Genomic DNA, 24,451 nt, shown 5'->3' with positions numbered 1-24,451 from the left:
AGATCGCGCAAGTCCTAAGGCAACACAAGGACTGTTCTGAAATTCCACAATTTGTTAGGAATGGGCAAATCTGTCATTGTTCACCCTATTTTTTAATTTCTTTTAATTCAATTTAATCTTAATTTCCAACAATTATGGTTACTTTTGATCATCCACCCATGTTTGGGGCACACTTCTATATATACATACCATCATTGTACGCAGAAAAAGAGAGACAGAGGCATACACACACAAGAAAGAGTTCTCACTTAATACAAGTTTCTCTTTCTTTTCATTGTGGTCTCACGTTTGAGAGAGAGAGTGAGGTGAGAGAAACTTATGATCAGTACCCCTTGGTTTGAGGTAAACGTTTTCTCTTTTCTTTTTCTTTTCTTCTTCTCTCTCTCTTCTCCCCTCTGTCCTCTCTCTTCTTCATTTGAGTTCCTTGTAGAGGTCGTGCGTGCACAGCAGTGCCAGTGCCATGCATGCCTCTCCCTTGGTCTCACGGGTTGTGCATGGCGATGGCAACACCATGCATGAGTCCCCCTCCCCTTCTCTTCGCCCGTCTCTTTCTTCAAGTGAAGTTTGTAGATGGCACTATCTATCACCGCCCACAGATGTAGTTGTGACGTCTCGATGAAGAACCCATACGATGAAGTTTATTGCCGCTTGCAGGGGTCTAACGAAGATGGCGATACCTATCGCCGCCCGCTAGAGGCTCTGGCAAAACCCATCGTCGTTCGTGAGCTTCCTCCATGCGTACAGTGCCCATCATCGTTCTCCCCGTGTCCCGCACCTATCGCCATGCAACCTAAGAGAAACTATCACCGTGTGCCTCATCGGGAGTCAGCACCGTCCGCAATGTGTCGTCTCCTCGCGTTGTCAACGGCGATGCCTATTGACGTCCGAACTTCTCTTCTCTTTGCCTTCTCGCCCTCTTCTCTTCATCCCGTTCTCTTCTCACTTGACTGAGGATAGACTTAGCTTAGCACCACCGTGCCGACCTCGGTTTCGAGTAGTGCTACTGTTGTGCTAGTCCTAAGAATTATCCCCATCTTACTATCACTCCGAGTCGGTAATATTTGGTTGTCATGCTAGTCTCACCCCTACGTCAAGCTCTCTTCTCTTTTCTATCTTTCACCAAACCTTGCACTTCATCGCCTTCTCATGTGAACGTGCATTGCCCTAAGACAAAGTGGGTCCCTTAAGTTAACCATAGAAGTGTTGTGCAGAAAAACAAGAGGATTTCAGGTCAAGGGAGATCGCTCTCATTGGTTGGTATACCTGCCCTTGCCCTCGAACAAGGTTTCGAAAGAGCGATCTCAAATCTCAGGCTCACCAGAAACTCAAGACACGTGCCGTCAGATCACCTAGATCCGGAGGGCGAAATCAAGGCACTTAACTAATCATCAAAGGGGGTCCATGTCCTCTCTTTAAGCGTAAGAACTTATGGTGAATCATCATCGACCACCATTGCTCGCGAGATCCCAAGCTACTCCTAGTCTCGAGAAATCCAGTTTGAAAGCCTTCAGGAACGCAGGCGGCCTGAAATTCCTACCTTGCTTGGTGTCATGTCGCCAAATGTTATTTTCCCCCTTCCAAGGATGATCGACTTGTCAATACCGAATGTTGACCTCCACCAATGTTAGTAGGCCTCTGTAGCCTGGCCAATCCTGCGATAATGGGGAACAACAAATTTGTTCACCTACGTAATATCGAGACAGATTGCCCAAGCTGTTCTTACATGCACTGCCTTCCAAACTTGTCGGCAAGTCCCTAATTCATCTTTCTTCCTCTTAGAACCCTCTTTCTCATACCTCTGCATCCTCGTCAGCCCCCCTTCTCTTCTCTCTCTTTCGTCTTTCTCTCTCCCTCTTTTTCTCTACCTTCCTCTTTCTCTCACACTCCCTCTTTCTCTTTAAAGCCTAACTATGGCTAGCGGCTCCACTTCTCTCCCCTCCTTGTCTCTTCTTCTCTCTTTCTCTCCCTTTCTTCATCCTCTTTCTCTGTCTTTCTCCCCTCTCTCTCTCTCTCCCTCACAGCTAACCAGATCGGCGGTTAAGCTGCCAGCTTGCCTTCTCTTCTCTCTCTTTATTCTCCCTCTCTTGCCTTCTCTTCTCTCTCTTTATTCTCCCTCTCTTTCTCTCCCTTCCTCTTTCTCTCTCACTCTCTCTTTCTCTCTAAAGCCTAACCGGGCTGACGGCTAGGCCGTCGACCCACTTCTCTCTTCCTCTCTCACTCTTCCTCTCGGTCTCTCTCTCTTGCTCTCTCTCTCGTTCTCTCTCTCTCTTCCTCTCAATTTTTTTCTTTCTCTTTTTCATGTTTCTCTCTCCTCCTCCTCCTTCTCTCATTCCTCCTCATTCTCTTTTCTCCTTATCTCCTCTCTTAAAACCCTGTCTCCCACCTCTTATAAACTCCTCCCCCTTTTTCCTCTAAATGTCCATACTATCTCCTCTACTATCATCTCACCCAAATCATTTTATTTACTTATTTATTTATACATATGAGATTATTTGACATGACAGCATCGAAAGGCTGTCAGACTAACAAATAAGTCTCATATCACCCCCATATTTTTCTTTTATATACGTATCCCTCTAACAACAAGTCAGGATCTTTCGACCTACTTGTCTGCCAATTTTATGTATGTGTGTTCACGAGCAACAGAGTGCGAGCTAGGGAGCTAGAGCCGAACCAGCTTCAAGGTAGGGGGCTTTCCATCATGATCTAAGAGGGCGCCTGCAAACGTTCGAGCATGTCACGAACCCACCGCGAGGTAGGTCCCACCTCACACCCTATAATCCTCTCTCATTAGTTGGTACATGTCCGCACGTGCACTTCACACGCCGCGGTTCCCAAGAGAGCTATCTCGAGTCGGACCCACACATCCGGATCCCCGCACGGTCCTCCTACCCATCAAGATCGAGGCCCAACCAGTCATAAGAAAAGGAAAGGCTAAGATTGAGGTTGCTCCCCCAAGATCCGCTCCCATTCCTTTACCAGGTTTTAACTTAGAAACTCGGGGAACAACTGTTCAAGTGAACCCTCACAGTAACCCTTTTCTAGATGTTGCATCCATGTCTAAATGGGGATCTATACAGTCTCATGGCTCATCAAATTGTGAGCAAAATGGATTACGAGCCATCCAACAACCAAGGATTGAATGATGGTAAAGGAATGTTGGCACCCTTTGCCGTCATCGAGACTACAGCGTCTCAACATATTCAAAAAGAAGGCATTGGTTACACGGGGCACCCAAGCCTACCCTCGTGGTCTTTCTTCATTGATCCAATCTTTCATGTGATAGTGTCACAAGAATCCCCTAGAACTTATTTCTGAAGAGGTCAACCTTAAGAAATAATAGAAGTTACCTAAACTAAAAAAGAACCGTCATCTGTGAAGCAAACAGTCGAGGTCCTTGAAATACATGAGCAAGCCATTGATTCTATCTCACTCAATGAGGAAGAGATATGAGAGGCTTCGAAATTCTTGGAAGATGGTGGTCAAGCCACGGCTCATGACTTAGAAGAATTGAACTTGGGTGATGAAACTGACCCAAGGCCCATCTTTATCTCGGCCATCATGCCCCTGGAGGAGAAGGAGTATATTGAATTTATGCAAGCCAATCGAGATGTATTTTCTTGGCATTATGAAGAAATGTCGAGCCTTGATCCTCGAGTTGCAGCTCACATATTGGGAATTGACCCATCTTCCAAGTCCGTCATGCATAAATGAAGGAGGTTCAAACCTGATTTGGAAATCTAGATCGAAGAAGAAGTGAACAAGCTTAAGACAACACATTTTATTCAAGAAGTCAAATACCCAAAATGGTTGGCTAATGTTGTACTAGTCGGAAGAAAAATAGGCAGATCAGGGTTTGTATTGACTTTCGTGACTTAAATACAACTTGTCCTAAAGATGATTTCTCACTCCTATTCACAGAGTTGTTGATAGACTCAACCGCCAACTGCAAGCATTCTGTTCATGGATGGTTATTCAAGGTATAACCAAATAAAGATGGCTCTAGAAGATGAAGAGTCCATTACTTTCTTAACTCCTAAGGGAGTCTTTTGTTACACAGTGATGCCCTTTGGCATCAAAAATGTTGGAGCCACGTATCAAAGGGCTATGACCACTGTCTTTGTAGACATGCTCCATGAAGAAGTGGAATGCTATGTAGATGATCTCATGGTAAAGTCCGACAAAAAAAGCAATCACATAAGAAATCTGGAAAAAGTCTTTGAGAGACTTCGTCTTCATCAGCTCAAAATGCACCTCTTGAAGTGTGCTTTCAGCGTACAATCTGAAAAATTCTTGGGATTCATTGATAGATATCGAGGCCTGGAGATTGAACCTATCAAGATTAAATCCATTCAAGAGGTGATGCCACCAAGAAATTTGCGATAGCTCAGATCTCTTCAAGGACAGCTTGCCTACATACGGAGGTTCATCTCTAACCTTTCAGGACTCTACCAACGCTTCTCCCATCTCTTGAAGAAGGACGTGCCTTTCGAATGGGACGAGGCACGTCAAATGGATTTTGAAGACATCAAAAGCTATTTGCTGAAACCCCCCGTTCTTTCTGTGTCAGCCCCCTTATTCTATATGTAACTGCACCAGATGAATCACTAGGAGCTCTACTTGCTCAAAACAAAAACGAGGGGAAATAAATGGCTTTATATTACTTGAGTCGAAGGATGCAAAGGGCTAAAGAGAATTACTCCTCGATAGAGAAGATGTGTCTGGCCCTCATCTTCGTAGTACAGAAGCTCCGACACTATTTACTTTCACATCTGGTTCAGCTTATCTCTCGAGCACATCCTATCAAATTTCTCTTGTCGGACCTCTGCCTGTCAAGCCACCTTGCGAAATGGTCACTACTCCTCATGGAGTTATGTGCCACAAAAAGCTGTCAAAGGTCAAGTCTTTGCAGATTTCTTAGCTACACATCCTCTACCACCTGGTACTCCCTTAATCGATGATTTGTCAGATGAAGAAGTATTTCACGTCGAAGTCTCGTGCGATTGAAATATGCATTTTGACAGAGCATTTCGATCCGAGAAAGGCAGTGTCGGAGTGGTATTCTCTACCCCTCATGATGGCCTTGTCCCTCTTTCTTTCTCTCTCTTGGAGATAGAATCACATAACAAAGGAGAATATCAAGCGTTATGCCTCCCACATGAACTTGAAATACTTGAGCATCTATGGAGATTCAAAGTTGGTCATCAAGCAACTAAAAGGGGTGTATGATGTAAGGAAGGAAAACCTCAAGCCTTACTTCAATACTTCCAAATCGTTGATAGATGAATTTGAAGAGGTTAATCTTGAACAGGTACCTCGAAGGCTTAATGCACAAACCGACGCGCTCGCCAAGTTAGGGGCGACGATTCAAATGTCACTAAAAGGGCCCATGTCAGTATGGGTAGCTGAATGGAGATGTGGTGAAATTGTTAAGAAATTCAACGATGAAGGCAAGGACCAATGGTTGAAAGAATGCCCATGCCCTCCTTACCCATTCAGGGCAGACATTGTAGATAAGAAGGATGCACAAACCTCATGTCGCTCTCCAAAATCTTCCACGATCAAAGGACAAAATGAAGAAGAGTCAGAGTTGTCAGAGCATGTGTGTGCAGAAGTAGAGCTAGTAGCAGATTGGTGCATCCCAATCAAAGAGTATCTCCAACATAATCGGCTTCCTAAAGACCTTATTGAGCACAATAAGATCCGAAGGTCAGCCACACGATATGTGTATCGTGACGATATCTTATTTCGAATCTCCTATAATGATATGCTGCTCGGATGCAGTGATAAAAAAAAAAGTAAACCACATGCTCAAAGAAGTTCATGATGGAGTTTGTGGGATGCATCAATCTGGTCCTAAGTTGTACAGAAAAATCATCAAGATAGGCTATTACTGGCCTACTCTGAATACTAACTCCCTTATGGTCGCAAAAAACTGTCCAATATGTCAAATTCATTCAAGCTTCATTCACCAAGCTCCTGAACCTCTTCATCCAACAGTGGCATCTTAGCCTTTCGCTCAGTGGGACGATGAAAACCCACAAGGGCATTATGAGTAAAAATATAAAAATGGCAGACATAGTATAAAAACCATGGGCAAAAGCGCCACAAAAAAAAATAAATACAGGGTCCTTGTGAAAACCAGAAATGGCACATGCCCCAAGGACTTGAACGAAAACCCTAGAGGGAATTCAAGTCATGCATGGAGGAGTTCAAATTCACTCCCAACAGGCTTTCGAGGCCCATCCCTTATCCCGTTCCTTGAGGAGATGAGAGTCCAACGCAAAGAATGCAAACCATGGAAAACACGAAATGTGCAAAATGCAAGCTGGAGAAGCAAACCATCAAGGGAGCATGCAAGCAAAGAAGAAAAAGAATTATTCCATATATATGTCAAAGAATTGCAAGATTCATGGGGTAACAATGATAAAACCGAAAAATAAATAAATAATTCACAAGTCCCTAAAAATTGTCAAGAGCTTCGTGAATATTTGCCTTCAACTCATCCACACACTCCAGTGCAGCCTGCCTCTGCTCCTTGAGGCAATAAATGGCTTGAGTGATTTCACTTGGCAAAGCATTAACTTATGCAATCTCGGAATTCAGTCGCTCCAATTGCTGAGACCTCCTTCATATCTCCTCTGCTGTTGACTCTGTCGGGTTTTCAGCTGCGCCACGCGAACTTGCAACATTGTTATCTCATCTTCAGCACTATGTATCTCGTTAGAGAGGATAGTGTTGTCCTCCCCAAGGCAAACCTAATGAGAAGTGAGAAAATCCTTCCTCTTCTCTTATTTCTCGATGAGACCTTGTTGCTTAGCCAAAACTTCCTCAGAAGAAGCCAAGTGTGCCTCATAGGACACCTGCACCACAGACTCACGTTGAAGGGCTTCAGCTCCCCAGCCCTCGAGGTTTTGCAGGAGCCCCTCAAACCAATCAAATACTCCCTTATCATAGGCCGTAGCACAGTCTCTAACTATAGCGACCTTGGTTGCAAGATCGGGGAGGGGGCACTCCTTTACCATTTGAAGGCTTGAGCGCAATAAAGACACAACTACCGAAGTCTTCACGTCTGAAGCGGCTCTTGGCATTGGGAAAGGCAAATGACTAGCCGTGACAAGAGAATCAGCCGAGACAGCTGGCTCACGGACAATAAGTGTCAAAGGCTCAGTGAGAGGAGTGGGAGGCTCAGTGGAGGGATCTTCAGCATGCACTTCTGAAGCTGGCACCTCTGGAGCCGATACTATCACCAAATCCAAAGAAGGAATGTCCAAGGGATGCCCCACTTCTGGCTCCACTTCTGAAGCAGATGGGGCAGGCACTCCTTGAGCTACCACCTCTGTTCCCAAGTCTTCACTGACAGCCTCAATACTCCCCTCTTCGATGACGGTGCACAGGTAAGTCTCCTGGGCTCAGGGATAGGCGAACAGGAGACCCAACAAGACTTACAGCAGGAGGTGTCACTATCTCCACCACTACAGAAGAAGCCCTTCTCGGCTCACAACTAAAACTGAAGGTGGTCAGGCTTAGCCTTTTGGACTAAGCCACAGTAGCTTCTGGCTCTACCCTTAGAGCCGAACGTGACACCATGAGGGGTGGAGTCATGACAGTAGAAGCCTCTACCCTTGCACTCTTGGCAGGTGGAGGTGGTGGTGACGTGCTCGGAATTGAGGCACTCTTCTTGCTCACGTGAGCGCTTCTTTTGGGGGCCACAGGGATGGGCTCGAGACTCTTTATCCCTTTCATCTTTCTTCCCCCTTTCTTCTTTTCCCTCTTTTCAAGGGGTTCACTACATGGCTCATCAGTAGTTAGAGCATTCTTGCCCCGACGGGGCGAGCTCTCTCCAATTTACAGGAAATCCAACTCACAAACTTGGGGGAAGAAAGGTGGAGCAAAATGTCTTCCCAACCTACTATCGTGCTTGGCACTATTGTTGGCTTCTAGGGATGCTCCGAACGCTATTAAGAACGGTTGGTGATGTTCTACCACCGCCAATAAGCTTCTGACGCGTGACCCACACGACCATAGTGGGGGACTACGAACTTGCTTAGCCTCATGAGGCAAAGACAAGTCTCCCAAGCCATCCTCATGATATCAGTCCAAGCCTCACGACTCACTCCCGGAGCTTCATGGTCTTGTTGTTCACCCTTCTTCCCATACTTTTTCTCAAAAAGGATGGTGAAGCAACACCCCTAGTCCAGGTCATGATGGCGCGCAATCCTGTGAGGGAAGTAACCTTCCAACTTCCTGTCTCCAACCCCCTTGAAGGGCAAGATGCATCCTCTCACACTTAGGAGATATATAATCTCCTTTGTCTCGGTGGCCTATTCGTCAGAAACCTTGCCAAAACCGTCTGTAATGACACCATCGGCGGGACCATCTACAATAAAAGGGCTCCCACTAGAGAAGAAGGAGACATTGGCCAAAAACTTGTGTGCTTCTCCTTGACCATCTGAAGACGGCCCTCATTCCTGCAATTTTTAGCATGCGGGAGCAAGAATACCCTACAAGGCCCCCATTAACTTCGTACACCCCAAGATTGGTTCCTCTCTCAGAAAAGTATGCGAAGAGCCACCCAAAGACGTACTGGACTGAGAAACTAGTAGTAAACTGCTTAGGAAAGCCCTCACCAACAAGGATCTCGTTCAGTGTGTCAAAAATACCCTCCAATACAACCGTCATTAGAAACCCCTCCTTGCATCCTCCTCACTTTGTGATTTTTTTAATCAAGAAAATTTTTAGTTTCATCATAGACCTTACCATACCTTATTGGAAATGACCTTACCATACCTTATTGGAAATTCATTTTGAGAACGATAGATATCCAAAACATTGAAGATAAAAATTCAAGCAAAAAGGCTAGTAAAAAATCTCTATATTTGATATTTCTTTAGATTCGGAATATCTTCTTTGAGCCCTACGAGGAATAGGAATTTAGGATGGAAATATTTTACTAACCCATATAAAAATGATAAAAACAAAATTGTGTGCAACTTTTATGGTCATATTTCAAAGGCCATGATGGATAGGTTCAGAAAACATCTTGATGGTAATAGATGTTGTTGCCCTGTATAAAAAAGCTTATGTGCATGTGAAGAAAGATATTCCAATAGACTCTTGAATATGTAGAAGTTGTGAAAATAACCAAGGAGAAGCATTTGCCATATTTGAGAGAAGAAGTTAATATTTTTTTGTGAAGATAAGGAGGATGATGAGCTGAGCCAGGGGGCATTATCTCAAAGCTCTAAGAGGCTCGTGTTTAAGGGGGCCTATTCAAGCTTTCTTTTTCTTTTTTTTTCTTTTTTCTTTTTTTTTCTTTTTTCTTTTTTTTTTTCTTTTTTTTTCCCACCCCATCCCAAGGCCACAACTGAGAAAGGGAAAGACATACGGAAACAAGCCAGTGAGTACTAAAAACGAATTCAAGGAAGGGGTCAAGTAAATCAATTCATTGCTCGCTGGTTTTTTATCCTGGAGACATTCCTTTTACCACTGCTCACCTAATTAACTTTCATACAATGGAAGCAATTAACCAATTTGAGCTAGGGTTGAAAAGCCCAACCTCATATAAACCTTCAAAGCCTTTACTAAAGAAAGCGGTAGAATACACCATGAGTCCCATAAGGATGGGCGGGGTCAAATGTGGCGTCCAATACAACAAATTCAAGGAGTGATAGGAGTATCATGAACATGTTGGTAATCTATCCTTTAGGTACAATACTTTTAAAGATGTTCATGATGCACATTACGGAGTCTATTTGATTGATGAGGACATTGAGGAGATTAGTGAGGAGCATGTAATCAAAGTTGCTACAAATAGCCCCAAAAAAGTCAATGCTTGAACATGTTTCAACATATATGCACATATATTTCTATAAAAAAAGTTGGAATATATATAAATACAAAACTATATATTTTTCACACATTGGCATATATGTGCATTTGGATGGCACATATATGCAGACACCTGAGGCTCTGCACAGTCACGTACGCACTGGGCATCCTAGGTCCCTCCTAGGCACCTAGGAGCCATACAGTGTTTTTTGTGACCTCGTCTTGGAATTAAATTATTATAGTGTCCTTACTAGTTTTTCTGAGTCTAATAGCTTTTTCTATTTACAGACAGATTGAAACTAAAAGAAAGTAAAGGCTCTACACAACAAAGGAACTGCATCCTAGATTGGCTCCACTTAGAAGCAGGATAGAAGACAACTGCTCCTCTTTGACTTCAAATCTTCATAAAAAATTGAACTCAATTTCCTTAAATTATAATGTAGCCTCCTAGATGTTACCAAGGGGCAATGCTGACCAAAACTACTGATTGCATGGGGCTGGCTTTTATTTCTTCGGGACTGTTCTCTCCCGTGTCATCTTCACACAAAAACAATTGTGGAATCCTCCAGAAAAAAAGAGTACCAAGCAGATAGAAGAACACCAAATGCACATAGTTTAAATACAATCTCATTGAAGGCAAAAAGACAAAAAATAAGACAAAGAATGGAATCGTGGATCTAAGAATTATCCAAGATACACCAGCGGATCTGCACCATGTTAAACTCCACTGTCATGCAACCCAATTTTTACATTCACCAATCTAAACTAATGTTCTTTGAAACAAAGAGCTTGTCAATATACTTGATGACAGGGTCTGAAGCAGCAATGTACCTTTTCATTTCCTTTTCCACAGAGTACTCTGCAAGACCAATAGGACAGTTAAAGAGATCCATCCACAGCAATTAGCACGAGTTCCAATCAAAACCCAAAAGTTGGAAAAAATTGTTACTCAGTATAAAAAGCTGATAATCAGAATTTTGATGGATCAAATGCTGCATATGGGAGGAGACAAAAAACTATGGTTATTTAGATAGTGAGCTCCCTTCAACATTAAAGTCAGGGAGATTCCTCTAGCCAAACTCTAATATAACAGTAAAAGAGTCCAATGTATGACTTAGTCAAATCTCCTAATCATTTAAAACTTAAAACCAATGGTAATTCAGTATAAAAGATGATACAGTTATGATAGATTTAAGTGCTGCATCAATTTGGTTTACAAGAAGAAAAAAAAAACGGAAAAAAAATAGAGAGAGAAAGAACTCTGCAGTTCTTTAGACACCAACAAATCATCTAGCACCTGAATGCAGTCAGTTTTGTGCAGTTATGTGCATCCAAGAGAAATGAGTCGCTCTTGTGAGATATTTTGACCATTTTAGTTTCTCTAAATAATCTATCTTTATATCATTCAAAGTGGGTACTACAAATGGTTTACAACAACTTCCATGATTGAATGTTCAATATGGTACATCACAAGCTTGCTGATGCACCATCTTTAAGAGCATCAAATTAGACTACTCAATGATGAATGATTGGGAGGTATTGCAGAAGAAAATTGTAATAGGAACTAGAAAGGAAGCGTTGTATGCAAATGGAGGAAACAGGTAGACTCCTTATGTTTGTGGAAGCATGGAGATTGGCAATGGTAAGTGGTGCTACTTTTGTTCCACAGTTTATAGTCATGATCTCCTAATCAAGGGCCGTCTTGCTCCAAAAGCTCGCTCTTGGGCTCCAAGGAGGGGAACCACACTCCATGCGATTTTTAAACTTTAGGAACTCAAACCTTCAAGATCCTAAGTTATATGTGATCCAAAATCCTTTGCATCATATCTGAGGGTTCACAGGTAAACTGAACTGTGGGATCATAATTCCTTTAGTGGTAGAATCTACCATCCCTCTTGGCGCTCTTTGATAGGTCAAAAGTTCAAACATTCATATTCAACTTAACACCAAGTAATGGCTATTTTGCATAACTAGCTCATACTTCTAAATAATATATAATATATTAGTTGCATGTTTTGTTCACATGAATAATCTTCCATGGTGGTAGACTATATTAACCCTTTTGGTCTCTTTTACTGGTCTCAAGTCACCTTAAGCTTCAACTATATATGTATCTTAATATTTGTTCAACAAAGGAAGATGGCCATGATTGTTCTCACGTTACATAATCCCATAAGGACTGGAGGACTCTTCAATTCCCCTTAAATACATGTCCATCTACCGGATGCCCATCAAGCGATTAATTTTGGCAACTAAAAGGAGGTTTGTAAGACCAAGTTCGATTTGGGTGTCAGAAATCAAGGACATCAGATTGGTAAATGAAGGTTCTCACCTCTATAATATTTGTGCGAATAGTATGTTGACAATTGAGGAGGAGACAATGAAGAGGAATGTGGTCCAGTAAAGCAAATTCAGGAAGGCTATTAAATCTCCAAAATTTGCTAGGCAATGGAGCAGGCTGTGGAGCAAGGGCAAACATCAAAGCAATAGTTATGGAGTTTAAGGATTGTGTTAGGTTCAGTGGAAGCATCAAAGCAGTCCACATATGCACACACGCACACACTCTTTATATTAAGAAAATGGTAGCGAGGAATCTTTGGAGCACCACTTTTGGGTATATTCATCATGACTACAAACAAACGTGCAAGTGACACGAGGAGTTCCTTTTAGGGGAACCTTGGTGACATGAAGGCAGTGATGGGTGGCTGAATATTGGTCTTAAAGCTGCATAATATGTCAAACAACAACACAAATTGGTTTAGTAAACCCCAGTTTATTTTTATACATGAATCAAACAGAAAACTCATTCTCAAAAAAATGTCCAATAAACTAGTGGGTGTTTATTTACAGCTTGAGTGGTCTAGAAGAGAAGTTTTTGCAAGTATTGATGCTAAGAATACCTTTTCATTTGTGTGTGCTTTATAGGGATGCAGAGACAGAGTAACATCAATCTATTACATTGTTGCAGCTTGATATGGCATTTTGAATTTCAAGGGCTTGCCTCAGGTGTATGAACGATAATTACAGATGCACAAATGTACAGACATCTCATGGTCTCTTCTATTGTTGGGTTGATGGAAACAATGTGTCGATGGTGCTTCTTCTAACGTGGTGTTATTTGTGGTATCAATTGATGCTCTTTAGCATGGGTTGGCTGCCTTACTAGTGTTGCCACCAATGATGTCCAGAATTTGTTACTGATTCGTCCCTTCTGTTGAACTGCATGAAAAATGTGTCTCCCTCTTGGAAACTTCTCGTGTTGGCTGCAAATGTTAGCTTTCTTTTGGAATAATAACTATAAGAATAGTGCAGCGAATATGGAAGCATATAAACTTGCTAGAAATCTCGAAGATCCAACTGTATGGAACTCTAGGCGTAATCTTCTAATATTTTATAGTTGATCATGATATAAACTGCCTCTTATAATGGCTATTGCATCATACACATTTTTTTCTTATTTCCTTGTATTAATGAAAAATGAGTAGGGGACCTTTATCTTCATTAATCTAGAAAAGAAGTGAAGCAAAGTGAGGTCATGGAGTTATGGATGTTATGGTACCCATTCTGATGGGGCAAAGGACCCTGGAAGTGATCAAAAGATCCCCTCATCAAATGAACAAAATAAACAAAATCAAAGATTGGCTGGTGTTGGGGGTTTGCAACAGATTCAGATAGGGAGAATGTGAGATGTTTTTCAGGCTCTAAGTGCAAAGAGCAAGGCACTAATAAAATCCCCTTGGACTTCTGTAGGTTCACCTGATAATCGAAAGTTTCTCAATGAATGTGGTCGAATGGCGGTAAAAAGGTGGGGCAATATAGAGTTACTTTAGAGACCAACTTCTCAGGCATAAATCAAACCAGATATGGATAATCACTGCTTCTGAAATTATAAAGTGAACTTCTGATAGAGACTTTTCTTTATCCCATAAAAAAATATATTGAATCGATCAACAGTAATTATGGTGCATATATGTAACATGGGAGTTATGTTCATTTAATTGGCACAGAAACTCGATAGTAGAACTTAGAACTGGTGCAGACCTAAAACTCATGTAAGGCTGCAGACAAATTCATTAAAGGAAAAAGGACTATACCCCCCTCCCCACATTTGTAGTCCCTAATAAGCCCTCGGGTCCATGGAGAGCCCATGGGACCCCTCCAAGTTTTAGATTGGGACATAAACCCCCTCCAACGTTTTACACAGTATGATTTACAATACAATTGTTGCCCTTTATTACATGGCCTGTTGATCCAAAGCCCTAAAACAAACCATGAAACCCTTGCTCTCCATCAAAAAAGCTCTCTTTCCACTCTAATACAACTAGTGAACCCCTGTCTTTCCATCAAAAAAGAAGGTAGAGGCCTCCAACTAGTGAACCCCCATCTTTCCATCAAAAAAGAAGCTAGGGGTCTCTCTCTCTCTCTCTCTCTCTCTCTCTCTCTCTCTCTCTTGTGATTTTTAAGTGCAAAAAAAAACCACCTCATTGATTAGGAGAATGTAGCTGTGCTCCATTTTCCCACTCCGCTCTCTCGCATCATACGCCTATAATCTGAGACTCCAACTATTAATTGAACCTAAATAACCCCAGCAATTTGACCATCCTGCACATTATGGCAACTGGTGGTGAAAAAACAGATTTCTGGGTCCGAAGAATGCCCGCTGTCTGCATTTTGAGGTGCCACTGATGATAACCATCATTATTCATGGCTGGTCTCTTTTCCTCTCAAACTACTAGTTAAGGCTTCAGAGAGAGAGAGAGAGAGACATGAGCTATTTAAGGGTGGGGGTTTGATTCGAAGGGACAAAAGAGGGATTCATGGTCATGTTTGGTTTGAAAATAGTCAATTTGAGGCCTTACAGTTTCATGACTATACCCGGGGAGGAGAAAACCACCCAAGCATCTAGCATTCTAGTGCAATTTCTTTTCCAAAACTAGCTCTCTCTCTCTCTCTCTCTCTCTCAAACACCCATTCAAGATTTTGCTTTTATTTACAAGTTAGAGAGAGAAACTCTCTCAACCTCCCCTCTTAACTCCTCCTCTCTTGATTTGTCTTTCGTCTGTGTTAGTTTGATAATGGAGAAAGCGCCTATGAGGACCGTTGACTTGTAAGAGTGATTTGATGTGTGAGAAGAATGGGAAGCCACTCTCGCTCTAGCAATGATGAGTGAGAAAGTAGGTCTCTTCTTCTTTTCATAGTTGGTTAACTGGTATATTTGGTGCTTTTCTCTCTCCTAGGTGGGGTACCATGCAATGGTTCCTCTCTAAAGAGAGGGAGGGGTTCATCGGTCAATTGGTTCATGGGTTGTCACAGGACCTGGACCAACAGATCATTTTCCAAACAAAAAAGGGTTGTATGGTACATCATAGTGGGAAAGAAGTTGAGAGGGGTTTTGAACCCTGATCTAAAAACTGGGAGAGGGACCACGGGCTTTCCATAGACCTGAGGGCTTATTAGGGACTACAAGCATGGAGAAGGGGTATTAGTCTGTTTCCCTAATTTACAATCACAACCTAAGGAAAGAGAAGTCAAAACATGTTGATGGGTTCCTCCCCATGATACAAGCAATTTAAAAGAATTTGGAATTAAATTCTTAAACTATTTATCTTTTATCAAAAAAAAAGTCTCAAACTATTTATCTACCATAGTTATGCTTCCCTAAAACCTAGTTACTCAACAAAGATGAAGCAAAACAACTATTTGTTTCCTGTCCTGTCCTGTCCAAAGAAGTGTTTGATATGAAGTTCTGAAAAGGTAGTTCTGATCAGAAGGCAGTTCTGATGAGCAGGCATCCCAAGTCAGGCAAGTTTCATAAAAAACAAGAAAAAACAAAAAAAAACAAAAAAAAATCTAATCTCACCAGTTTCATTCAGCTTATTCAATAGTTGTTCCCTTGTCGGAAGAGCATACATTCCTGCACTAACCGCTTTCCGGATGGCCCAGCTGTGATATGGAGCACAAACTTGTGTGTAAGCTGTCGATGCCGGTTCCTTCAAAGAGGATCCTCTGCAACATTACAAGAGAACATCTTACATGACACCTTGGATAATACAAAAACAGCACAAATGAATCATATTAAGCATGCTGCCACAACGGGCAATACCTAACTCGTTATCATATATCTTCACATTTATACACAAATTAATTGTAGAATCAACAGTTACAAATATTTATAGAAATAAGACCTGTATTTGAATCATAAATAATACGTTTATTCCATACATTATAAGGATAAGTTTCCATGGAACTTTATTGCATCTGCAAAAGTAACACATAATAAAGGGAAAATCTGGGGATCAAAATGGGCCAAAAGAAAAGGTTTTAAATATCTTAATCTGTATGCTTAACCTTAGAAGTCTCATCTTCGAACCATATATCTTGCAAACACTGCAAAAAATCATGGGAAAAGGTGAGGAAGTTGAAAAAAGATTGAACGTTGGCCTCTGTCAATGTGATATAGATGTATGTACATATCTTAGGAAACGGGTCCATCATCAAATCCTTCAAGACCAATGTCCTGATGAGGAGTATCTTGTTAGTACTTTAAAGAGTGTCATAAAAAAACCCCAGTATGGTACCCTCTGTTTGGGTATTTTTATAAGTTAAAGCAAAATATGGCTGAGGAGTTGCAGTCCCATAATGCCTAGAGAAAAGACTCTTAAGGTTTTATATGTGGGAAACTTCCTTAGCCCTATGGGGGCTTAGAAGAGAGAGACTTCGAGCCTGTTGGGTGCTCTCCACACACACACACGAGCATGTGATGCCTAGCTGGCTTGGCTGAAGCTGTACCTGTGGCTGAGGCTGAGGTTTGGGTTGGAGCCAAAGTCCCTTCTTTTAGTTGTCCAAACCTTTTTCCGGGCGGTTAAGCCACTGATCAGATACGCCCTAGTTTCCTATTGTTTAGGGATTTTAGTTAGGTTTGTTATTTAGATAGGTAAGATAAAGACATTTTAATTAGTAGGATAAATATGGGATAGATATTACAGTAATTTGAGATAGTGTTTAGAAGAAAATAAATAGGGAGAGAGTAAGCTGTAGAAGGGAGCCAGAGAAAAACCTAAGTGAAACCCTAATGGAGGACTGCCTCCCTCGAAGTGGCTTGTGAGGAGGTTTACACCCTCGAAGTGAAATATTATTATGAATAAAGTTATTATTTGTTTTTATTATTTCTTATTATATTTGTATGGGATCATAACAATAGGTGTCAGAGCATCGTTCCCAGGGCATTTCTGATGGATCGTGCTACAATTGAGGAAATAAGGCACATGATGAAGGAAATGATAGGAGCGTTGAAGAAACTCGAAGAAAAAATTGATGAGCGGATCATGAATAATAAAAGAGTGTCGATCATTTGTTGGAGCTAATGCCCTACAAAGAACCTAATGCCAAAGATCCTCTAGAGCCAATGCCTTGCAAAGTCAAAGTGAAAAAGAAGAAGAAGCCGCAAACGAAGAAAAAGAAGAAGCTGAAAACAGAAAATTCTCAAAAAAGGCGAAAAATCAGAAAAAAGAAAACTACATTGGTGGAGCTAATGCCAAATACCCTCTGGAGCCAATGCCTCGCGAAGTCAAAGTGAAAAACAAGAAGAAGATGCAAAAGAAGAAAAAGAAGAAGCTGAAAAATGAGACGAGGCTGAAAAAGGAGAATTCTCAAAAAAGGTGGAAGATTTGAAAAACAAAAACTACAAAGTAACCAAAGAAAATTAGGTTTCCAAATATCAACACAAAGTTACCAAATACTAACAACGAGAACTGGAAAGTAAAAGGCCGTACATTCACTTGGCTTCAAAAATGTTCCAACGGTGAAAGTGAATCGATGGTGTGGAAGTGGGAATATTTGGAAAAGAAAAAAAAGGAGAGAGAGAGAGAGAGAGAGAGAGAGAAAGTTCACCAACCTTGAGGACAAGGTTGTTTTCAAGGGGGGTGGAATGATACGTCCCTAGTTTTCTATTGTTTCCTATTGTTTAGGTTGGTTAGGCTTGTTATTTAGATAAGATAAAGATATTTTAATTAGGATGACAGATATGGGATAGATATTACAATTATCTGAGATAGTGTTTAGAAGGAAATAACTAGGGAGAGAGCAAGTCATAAAGGGAGCTAGAGAAAGACCTAAGTGAAACCCTAATGGAGGACCGGCCCCCTTGAAGTGGCTTGTGCGGAGGTTTGCCTGCTCGAAGTGGCAATGATATTAATAATGTTATTGTGTTTGACTATATTATGTATGGTATTGTAACATGATCCAACCTCTCATAGGGGTTTAGATAGAAGCTCAACTTCTCACAGTGGTTGTCCTCAAGGCCTTACAAAGAAAACCAACTTTTGACCATGGTTAAGCAGCTTCTCATCGAAGTCAATGATACTTTCTCTCTTCTAAGCCAATTAATTTGCCTCGTTTTCTCTTATACCACCTCTCTCTTTGTTTGTTATTCTACTTCTTTTATAATCTGTGGGAAGCAGAAACACTAACAGATCTCTTCTGTCGAAGATAATGGTGAGGATATAAATAATTATATATATATATATATATATATGCGAAAAAACTACGAATAGCTTGGCACCTATAATGAATAGTAATATAGGTAGAATCCCAACCGTCAGGTCTTCATTGGGTGGCACAAAATACATGTCACTATATGAACTTTAATATTTTTTTAGAGATCGGATCATGATGAAATTTTGGGCATGTGTATTAAAAAAGACGCACAAAAAAAATATATAAAACAAAACTTCTACAAAATATAAAATGATCAAAATATACCTGAAAAATGATGGGGCTGATTTGATCATATTCAATTCTTGAAAGTATTTTTATATTTTTATATGGTGTGTTCTGGTGTCAAGTATATATGCCCAAAATTTCATCATGATCCGATCTCTAGTAAAACGATTAAAATTCATATATTGATATGTATTTTGAACGTCCGATCAAGATCTAATGGCTGGGATTCTACCTATATTACTATTCACTATAGACACCACCTTTTGGTAGCTTTATCCATATATATATATATATATATATATAAATAAATGATGGGAATGTTTTTGGAGCATTTTCTATTGTGAGTCTTTTTTATTCAGTGTATTGTATCAAGTCCATCTTAGTGTGTGTGTTGAGTCTACTCTGGTGTGTCAAAGTCATAGAAGCCGATCCATGTAAGTCAGTTATCAATTAGTTTCAATTATATGACAAGCGTCTCCAATTTATGTTCATTTCTTATACTTCCTTTTGTTGAATTTTTATGTTGATATTGAATCTCTTATGTTGTATGTTGATATTGAATCTTTTATTTTGTATGTTGTTGGGTCGTAAGTGAATCTTTTATGTTGTATGATGTTGGGTCCTAAGTGTGACATCAGAGCCAAAGAGTGACTATTAAGGTAATAGTAGTGTTCATCACAGTTTTGAGTGACACCTAAGTCACAGTGAGCTCATAAGTCCAGAAGACAACTTGGTTAAGACGTATAAGAGCATTGTTTCCTGTGACTATCACCAGAAATTTCTTAGGTGAACCAAACCATTATCCTGATCGCCAGCATACTAAGATCTTTGTCTCGTAGATCTAATAGTGATAATATTATGCATGTCAATAATACAGAAGAGGTTATTATTCATAATGCTGAGAAACAAATCCAAAATTGGAATATCCCTAAAGTTTCAGCATATGATGTGTATTAGAAAGGAACATTTGAATTTAGAAGTGATTATTCGATAAAAGCGGTTGAGAAAACTATAACTGTAATGGAAAGTCATGATAGTTTTCAATTGTTATCCAGAACTATGATTGAAGATCATAAGAGGAAAAAGTATAATTACTTGCACATTGGCCTTATTCAGGTAGCCATTAAACCATTAACCAGAATAGGATTAAATAATTCTATCTTATTATGTGTTCGTGATTGTAGACATAGTTTGTTGATTCCTTATTAGGAATAGTTCAATCTAGTCTTTGTGAAGGACCTATTTATTTTAATTGTTACCCTAATTTCTCGGTAGCACTCACAGATCCTAATATCTTGAAGGTTCTAACTTTGAATCTAAAAACTCAAGGATTTGATATGGACCTTGGATCACAAAATATTGCTATAATTTATAGAACCTATTACAAAGTCATGAATACTCTCTGCCTTGATGTTAAAAGAATCAATTCTATGGGACAAACTGTCTTCTTTCAGACCAATGTAGGAAAGTCCAATTGAATATTTAGATGGCGAAGTTGAAATCCAATTCTTTCTCTCTCTCTCTCTCTCTCTCTCTCTCTCTCTCTCTCTCTCTCTCTCTCTCTATATATATATATATATATATATATAAGAGCAACACTCGTTTTTGGTTTTTTTTTTTTTTAATTTCTTGATCGGATCTGAGTTTATTCAGGATTGAATGATCCAATATTCAGCAGGTTCCACAGATTTGTTCTTACCTTCTAAGAAATTTGAAATAGACTGATTGAGTTTTTTGGGGATTAATAACTATTTGACATCCAATAGCAAACCTCGAAACCCCTTTATGTCTGAAATTTTGTCAGCTGTTTGATGGGTATCAAATCTTGCAGCAATTTTATTTCTGAATTATGCATCCACGATTACATATTTGACTTCCCTATGCACAAGGTTAGTGCATTCTATGTTTACAGAGAGTACTTGCATAGCAATAAGAAAAGAAGGGTGACAACCAACCTAGAGAGAGATCAACTCACAAGCTCAGCCCTAGTTTGTTCACATAGGATTTCTATAAATCCTAGTTGATTTTTGAGGTCTCTAAAACCCTAGAAAAAAAAAAGTACTACCTACAAAGCTTCCCTATGTCAAAATTTTCAGCAACGTATAAAAGAATAAAAGTGTCATCGGTCAGGGAATCGGGTGTAGGGTGCACCAAGACCTGGGAGGGTAACTCCAGGCATCTATTTCTTTTGTTTAAAGCTCTTGCATAGTTGATTTTTTAGGTTTCTAAAACCCTAGGAAAAAAAAGTACTACCTACAAAGCTTCCCTATCTCAAAATTTTCAGCAACACATAAAAGAATAAAAGTGTGTCATTGGTCAGGGAATCGGGTGTGGGGTGCACCAAGACCTGGAAGGGTAACTCCAGGCATCTTCCAATAAGCCTTCCCAGTATTTTTAATTAATTTTTAGTATTATTTATTATTTTCTATGAATTTTCAGGCATTTATATTGTCCAAAAAAATTTAATGGAAGTTTGTTTAAAGCTACTACATAGTTTCTATTTCTTTTGACAATGAAAATAAAGATGCTAGGTTTATCTAGGGTATTATTTTAATTTACAACAATATATAATGGCCCATGCAAGTGGGATTCAGGTATATTAAATAAAAGTAAAAACAAATTAGAATTTAATACCTTGAGTTCCACATAGCCACTCCTTTCATTCAAATCACTACTATCAAATTTTATGGTACAAAATATTTGGAGTGGGCTAGATCTCTAAGGTTGTTCCTTGGGGCTAGAAAAAAAATGTGCTATATTTTTCGTCATATAGTGAAACCACCTGCAAAGGAGCCATCTTGTGCCGATTGGGAAGTTGATGACATGATTATCATAAACTGGTTTTTGAGGTCTATGCAACCAAACTTGAAATGGACATTTATGAATTGCATACTTCAAAAGAGTTAAGGGACGCAATGACAGAAGCCTACTCAAAAAAGAATATCGCAGAAATTTGTGAGTAGTAGTAAATCAGCAACTTCAAACAACAAGATTTGGTTGGAGAGTAATATGTTGCTTTACTGGGTTTTTGCATGAAATTAATCACTACTACCCCATAAGCTGCTCATATTGTGCAAAAGAACATAAAGAAACGATGGAACAAAAGAATATACCTTTTGGGGGGCCTTGATTCTTAATATGAAACGATCATATCTAATGTTCAAGGTGGTAGAATCTGTACCATCATTTAAACAGTATTTCCTTCTTTTGTGTGAAAGAACTCGTCGGAAAGTTATGGCTGTCTATTGATGAATCAAAGATCTGCCCTAGATTCCAATGCTTTCCACAGTCATGGTCGTGGACATAGTAGTGGTCGAGGTTGAGGTCATGGGCTACAAAAGCCTCACATAGATGAAAAGGATAAGTTTCAATATACCCATTGTAGAAAGTCTCGACATACTAAGGAGATCGGTTGCGATCTCATTAGACGCCCTAAGCTCAATACAACTCAAGCATGTGCTACATGGACTAGTGATGAGACTAGTCATACTTTGTCTAGACAAAAGGATGCTACTGGTGATTTACCTCGTGACTATACATCTTCTTTACCTGAGGATAAACTGGTCATTTTTTTCGAAGTGAAAGCTTCTTGATCTTAAGCAGCAGGCCTTCATCCATGACGAGCCTTCTTCCTCTAAGTTGCATCTTGCCCAATGAGGTATGTGTGCATTATACATCACGTCTCCATGACTCCATCTCTAGCTCCTTGGATCACTGATTCAGAAGCCACTGAACATGTGATTGGTATGTCACTGATTCAGCCACTGAACATGTGATTGGTATGTCCACTCTCTTTACTGCTTATGCTACTTGTGTCAATCATGGATCTCTTCTAGCAATTGAAGGAAAGAGACCATTCCATTAACTTCCTCCATAAATTTAACCTCCATTTTGCATGATTGTAAGTTGTCCAATAATCTTCTATCCGTCAACAATCTTACAATAAGTTGTCCAAAAATCTTCTATCTGTCAACAATCTTACAAAAACTTTGAATTGTTGTGTAACCTTTTTCCCGTCTATTTGTTTTTTTCAGGACCCGGGGACATGGAAGACATTTGGGCATGGCCATTAGGATGGAGGATTGTACCTTCTGCAGATGTAAATCAAGCTCCTAAAACAAGTCAAACAATACCATGTCTTGATTGGTAATAGAGAAAAGGTGTATTTGTGGCACACCCGTCTTGGTCATGCTCCTCTTTCTATATTGCGTTGTTTGTATCTTAAGACTTTTGCATCGTACAGTCAAGTTAAATTACAATGCAAGATTTGTTAGTTGCCAATACATTGTAGAACTTTATTTCCAATCAGTAATAATAAAAAGAGTGAGAAAAGAATAACACAAAAAACTGAGCATTAGTACTAAACCAGCAGTTTCAAACAAGAAGATTTAGTTGGAGACTTATATGCCGCTTTACAGGGTTTTTGGCATGAAATAAATCACTACTAGCCCATAAGCTCCTTGGATCACTGATTAACAAACCACTGAACACATGACCGTATGTCCACTCTCTTTTCTACCTATGCTACTTGTTTCAATCAAGAGTCTGTCTTTGTTGATGGATCTCTTGTACCAATTAAAGGAAAGGGACCATTCCATTAGCTTCCTGCATAAATTGGATCTCCACTTTGCATGTTCCTAAGTTGTCCTCTCTGTCAAAAATCTCACAAAACCTTTTAATTGTTGTGCAACCTATTTCCCGTCTCATTGTTCTTTTCAGTACCCAGGGACAAGACATTCGGGTATGGTTGTGAGGATGGAGGGTTGTACCTTGTAGAGACATCAAAGAAAGCTCTTAAAACAACTCAAGAAGCGCCACGTCTTGATTGGTAATTAAGAGCAGATGTATTTGTAGCACACACTCTTGGTCATGCTCCTTTTTCCACATTGCATTACTTGTTTTCTAAGACTTTTGAATTGTAGGGTCAAGTTCAATTGCCATGTAAGATATGTGAGTTGCTGGTATATTGCAGAACTTCTTTTCCCATCAGTTGTAATAAAAAGAGTGACACTCCTTTCTCTATTATACATTCTAATAATTGGGGCCCCTCGCATGTGTATGCGTTTGGCTATCATTTCTTTGTTATTTTTGTGAATGATTCTTCTAGATTGACCACATTTTATTTAGTGAAATGTAAGGATGAAATTGCAAACCTTTTCTAAGTTTCCCATAAACTAATTTGATCATAGTATAATACTATAATGCAAATATAGAAATACTTCATTTGGATAATAGTGGTGATAGGTCTCTAATCATCTCAAAGATTATTTGATGAATAAGGGAATAGAGTTCCAAGCAACATCTCCTTATCCTCCTCAACGAATGCAGTTGATGAGACAAAACTGATACTTAATGGAAATTACTTGATCCCTCTTGCTCAGAATGAAAGTTATAAAAAGCTTATGGTTTGAAGTTGTCCTTATTGTTGCCTTCTTGATAAATCGTATCCTATCAGGGGTTCTTCAGGGCAAGTCTCCTATCCAAACTCTTCTTCTTAGTTCCCCTTTGTTTCCCATAACTCCAAATGCTATTGGTTGTGTGTGTTTTGTTTGTGTTTTGGGTCCGATGAGAGACAAACTTGGCCTTAAGCCATCAATTGCATTTTCTTAGGATATCCAGCAAATCAAAAAAGGTTTCAAATGTACGATCCTATTAACAAAGTTTGTTTTGTCGATGTGGATGTTACCTTCTTTAAATCCATTTCATTATCTCTACCTTTTTCAACCCCCTTCATTTCTGAAACTAGCCAAAAATGAAGATGGAAATGCCCCAGTTGAACGTAAAGAGGAGTTGAAGACGTATATTTGAAGAAGGGAGTTGGTACAACCTGGAGTTCAGAACAAGCATCACTCAAGTGCCAACTCGGAACCACGAATCAACCTTAACTCAGACAATCCTT

At 39.9% G+C, this 24,451-nt stretch overlaps 1 protein-coding gene across 3 annotated transcripts in view; it reads right to left on the bottom strand.

Moving 5' to 3' along the window:
* Nucleotides 1-10,302: 10,302 nt before the first annotated feature.
* LOC18425366 (ACD11 homolog protein) overlaps nucleotides 10,303-24,451 on the bottom strand; it is a 41,480-nt gene continuing 27,331 nt past the window's right edge. For 2 of the 3 annotated variants that reach the window (XM_006829919.4, XM_088863961.1), the window contains 2 exons: nucleotides 15,692-15,837; nucleotides 10,303-10,690 (listed from right to left, as the gene is read on the bottom strand). In XM_006829919.4, coding sequence (XP_006829982.1) covers nucleotides 10,584-10,690; nucleotides 15,692-15,837 — 253 coding nt within the window. In that variant the 3' untranslated portion in view covers nucleotides 10,303-10,583. Of the gene's footprint in view, nucleotides 10,691-12,721; nucleotides 13,082-15,691; nucleotides 15,838-24,451 lie in introns of those variants that run through there. The other variant, XM_020661999.2, reaches the window with a different exon arrangement.

The sequence above is a fragment of the Amborella trichopoda genome, chromosome 4 (assembly GCF_054954075.1).
Source record: "Amborella trichopoda isolate Santa Cruz 75 chromosome 4, AtrichopodaSantaCruz75HAP2 v2.0, whole genome shotgun sequence".
Taxonomy (NCBI): domain Eukaryota; kingdom Viridiplantae; phylum Streptophyta; class Magnoliopsida; order Amborellales; family Amborellaceae; genus Amborella; species Amborella trichopoda.
The sequence above is the reverse complement of the archived record's forward strand: the minus strand, read 5'-3'. Positions and strand labels throughout refer to the sequence as shown.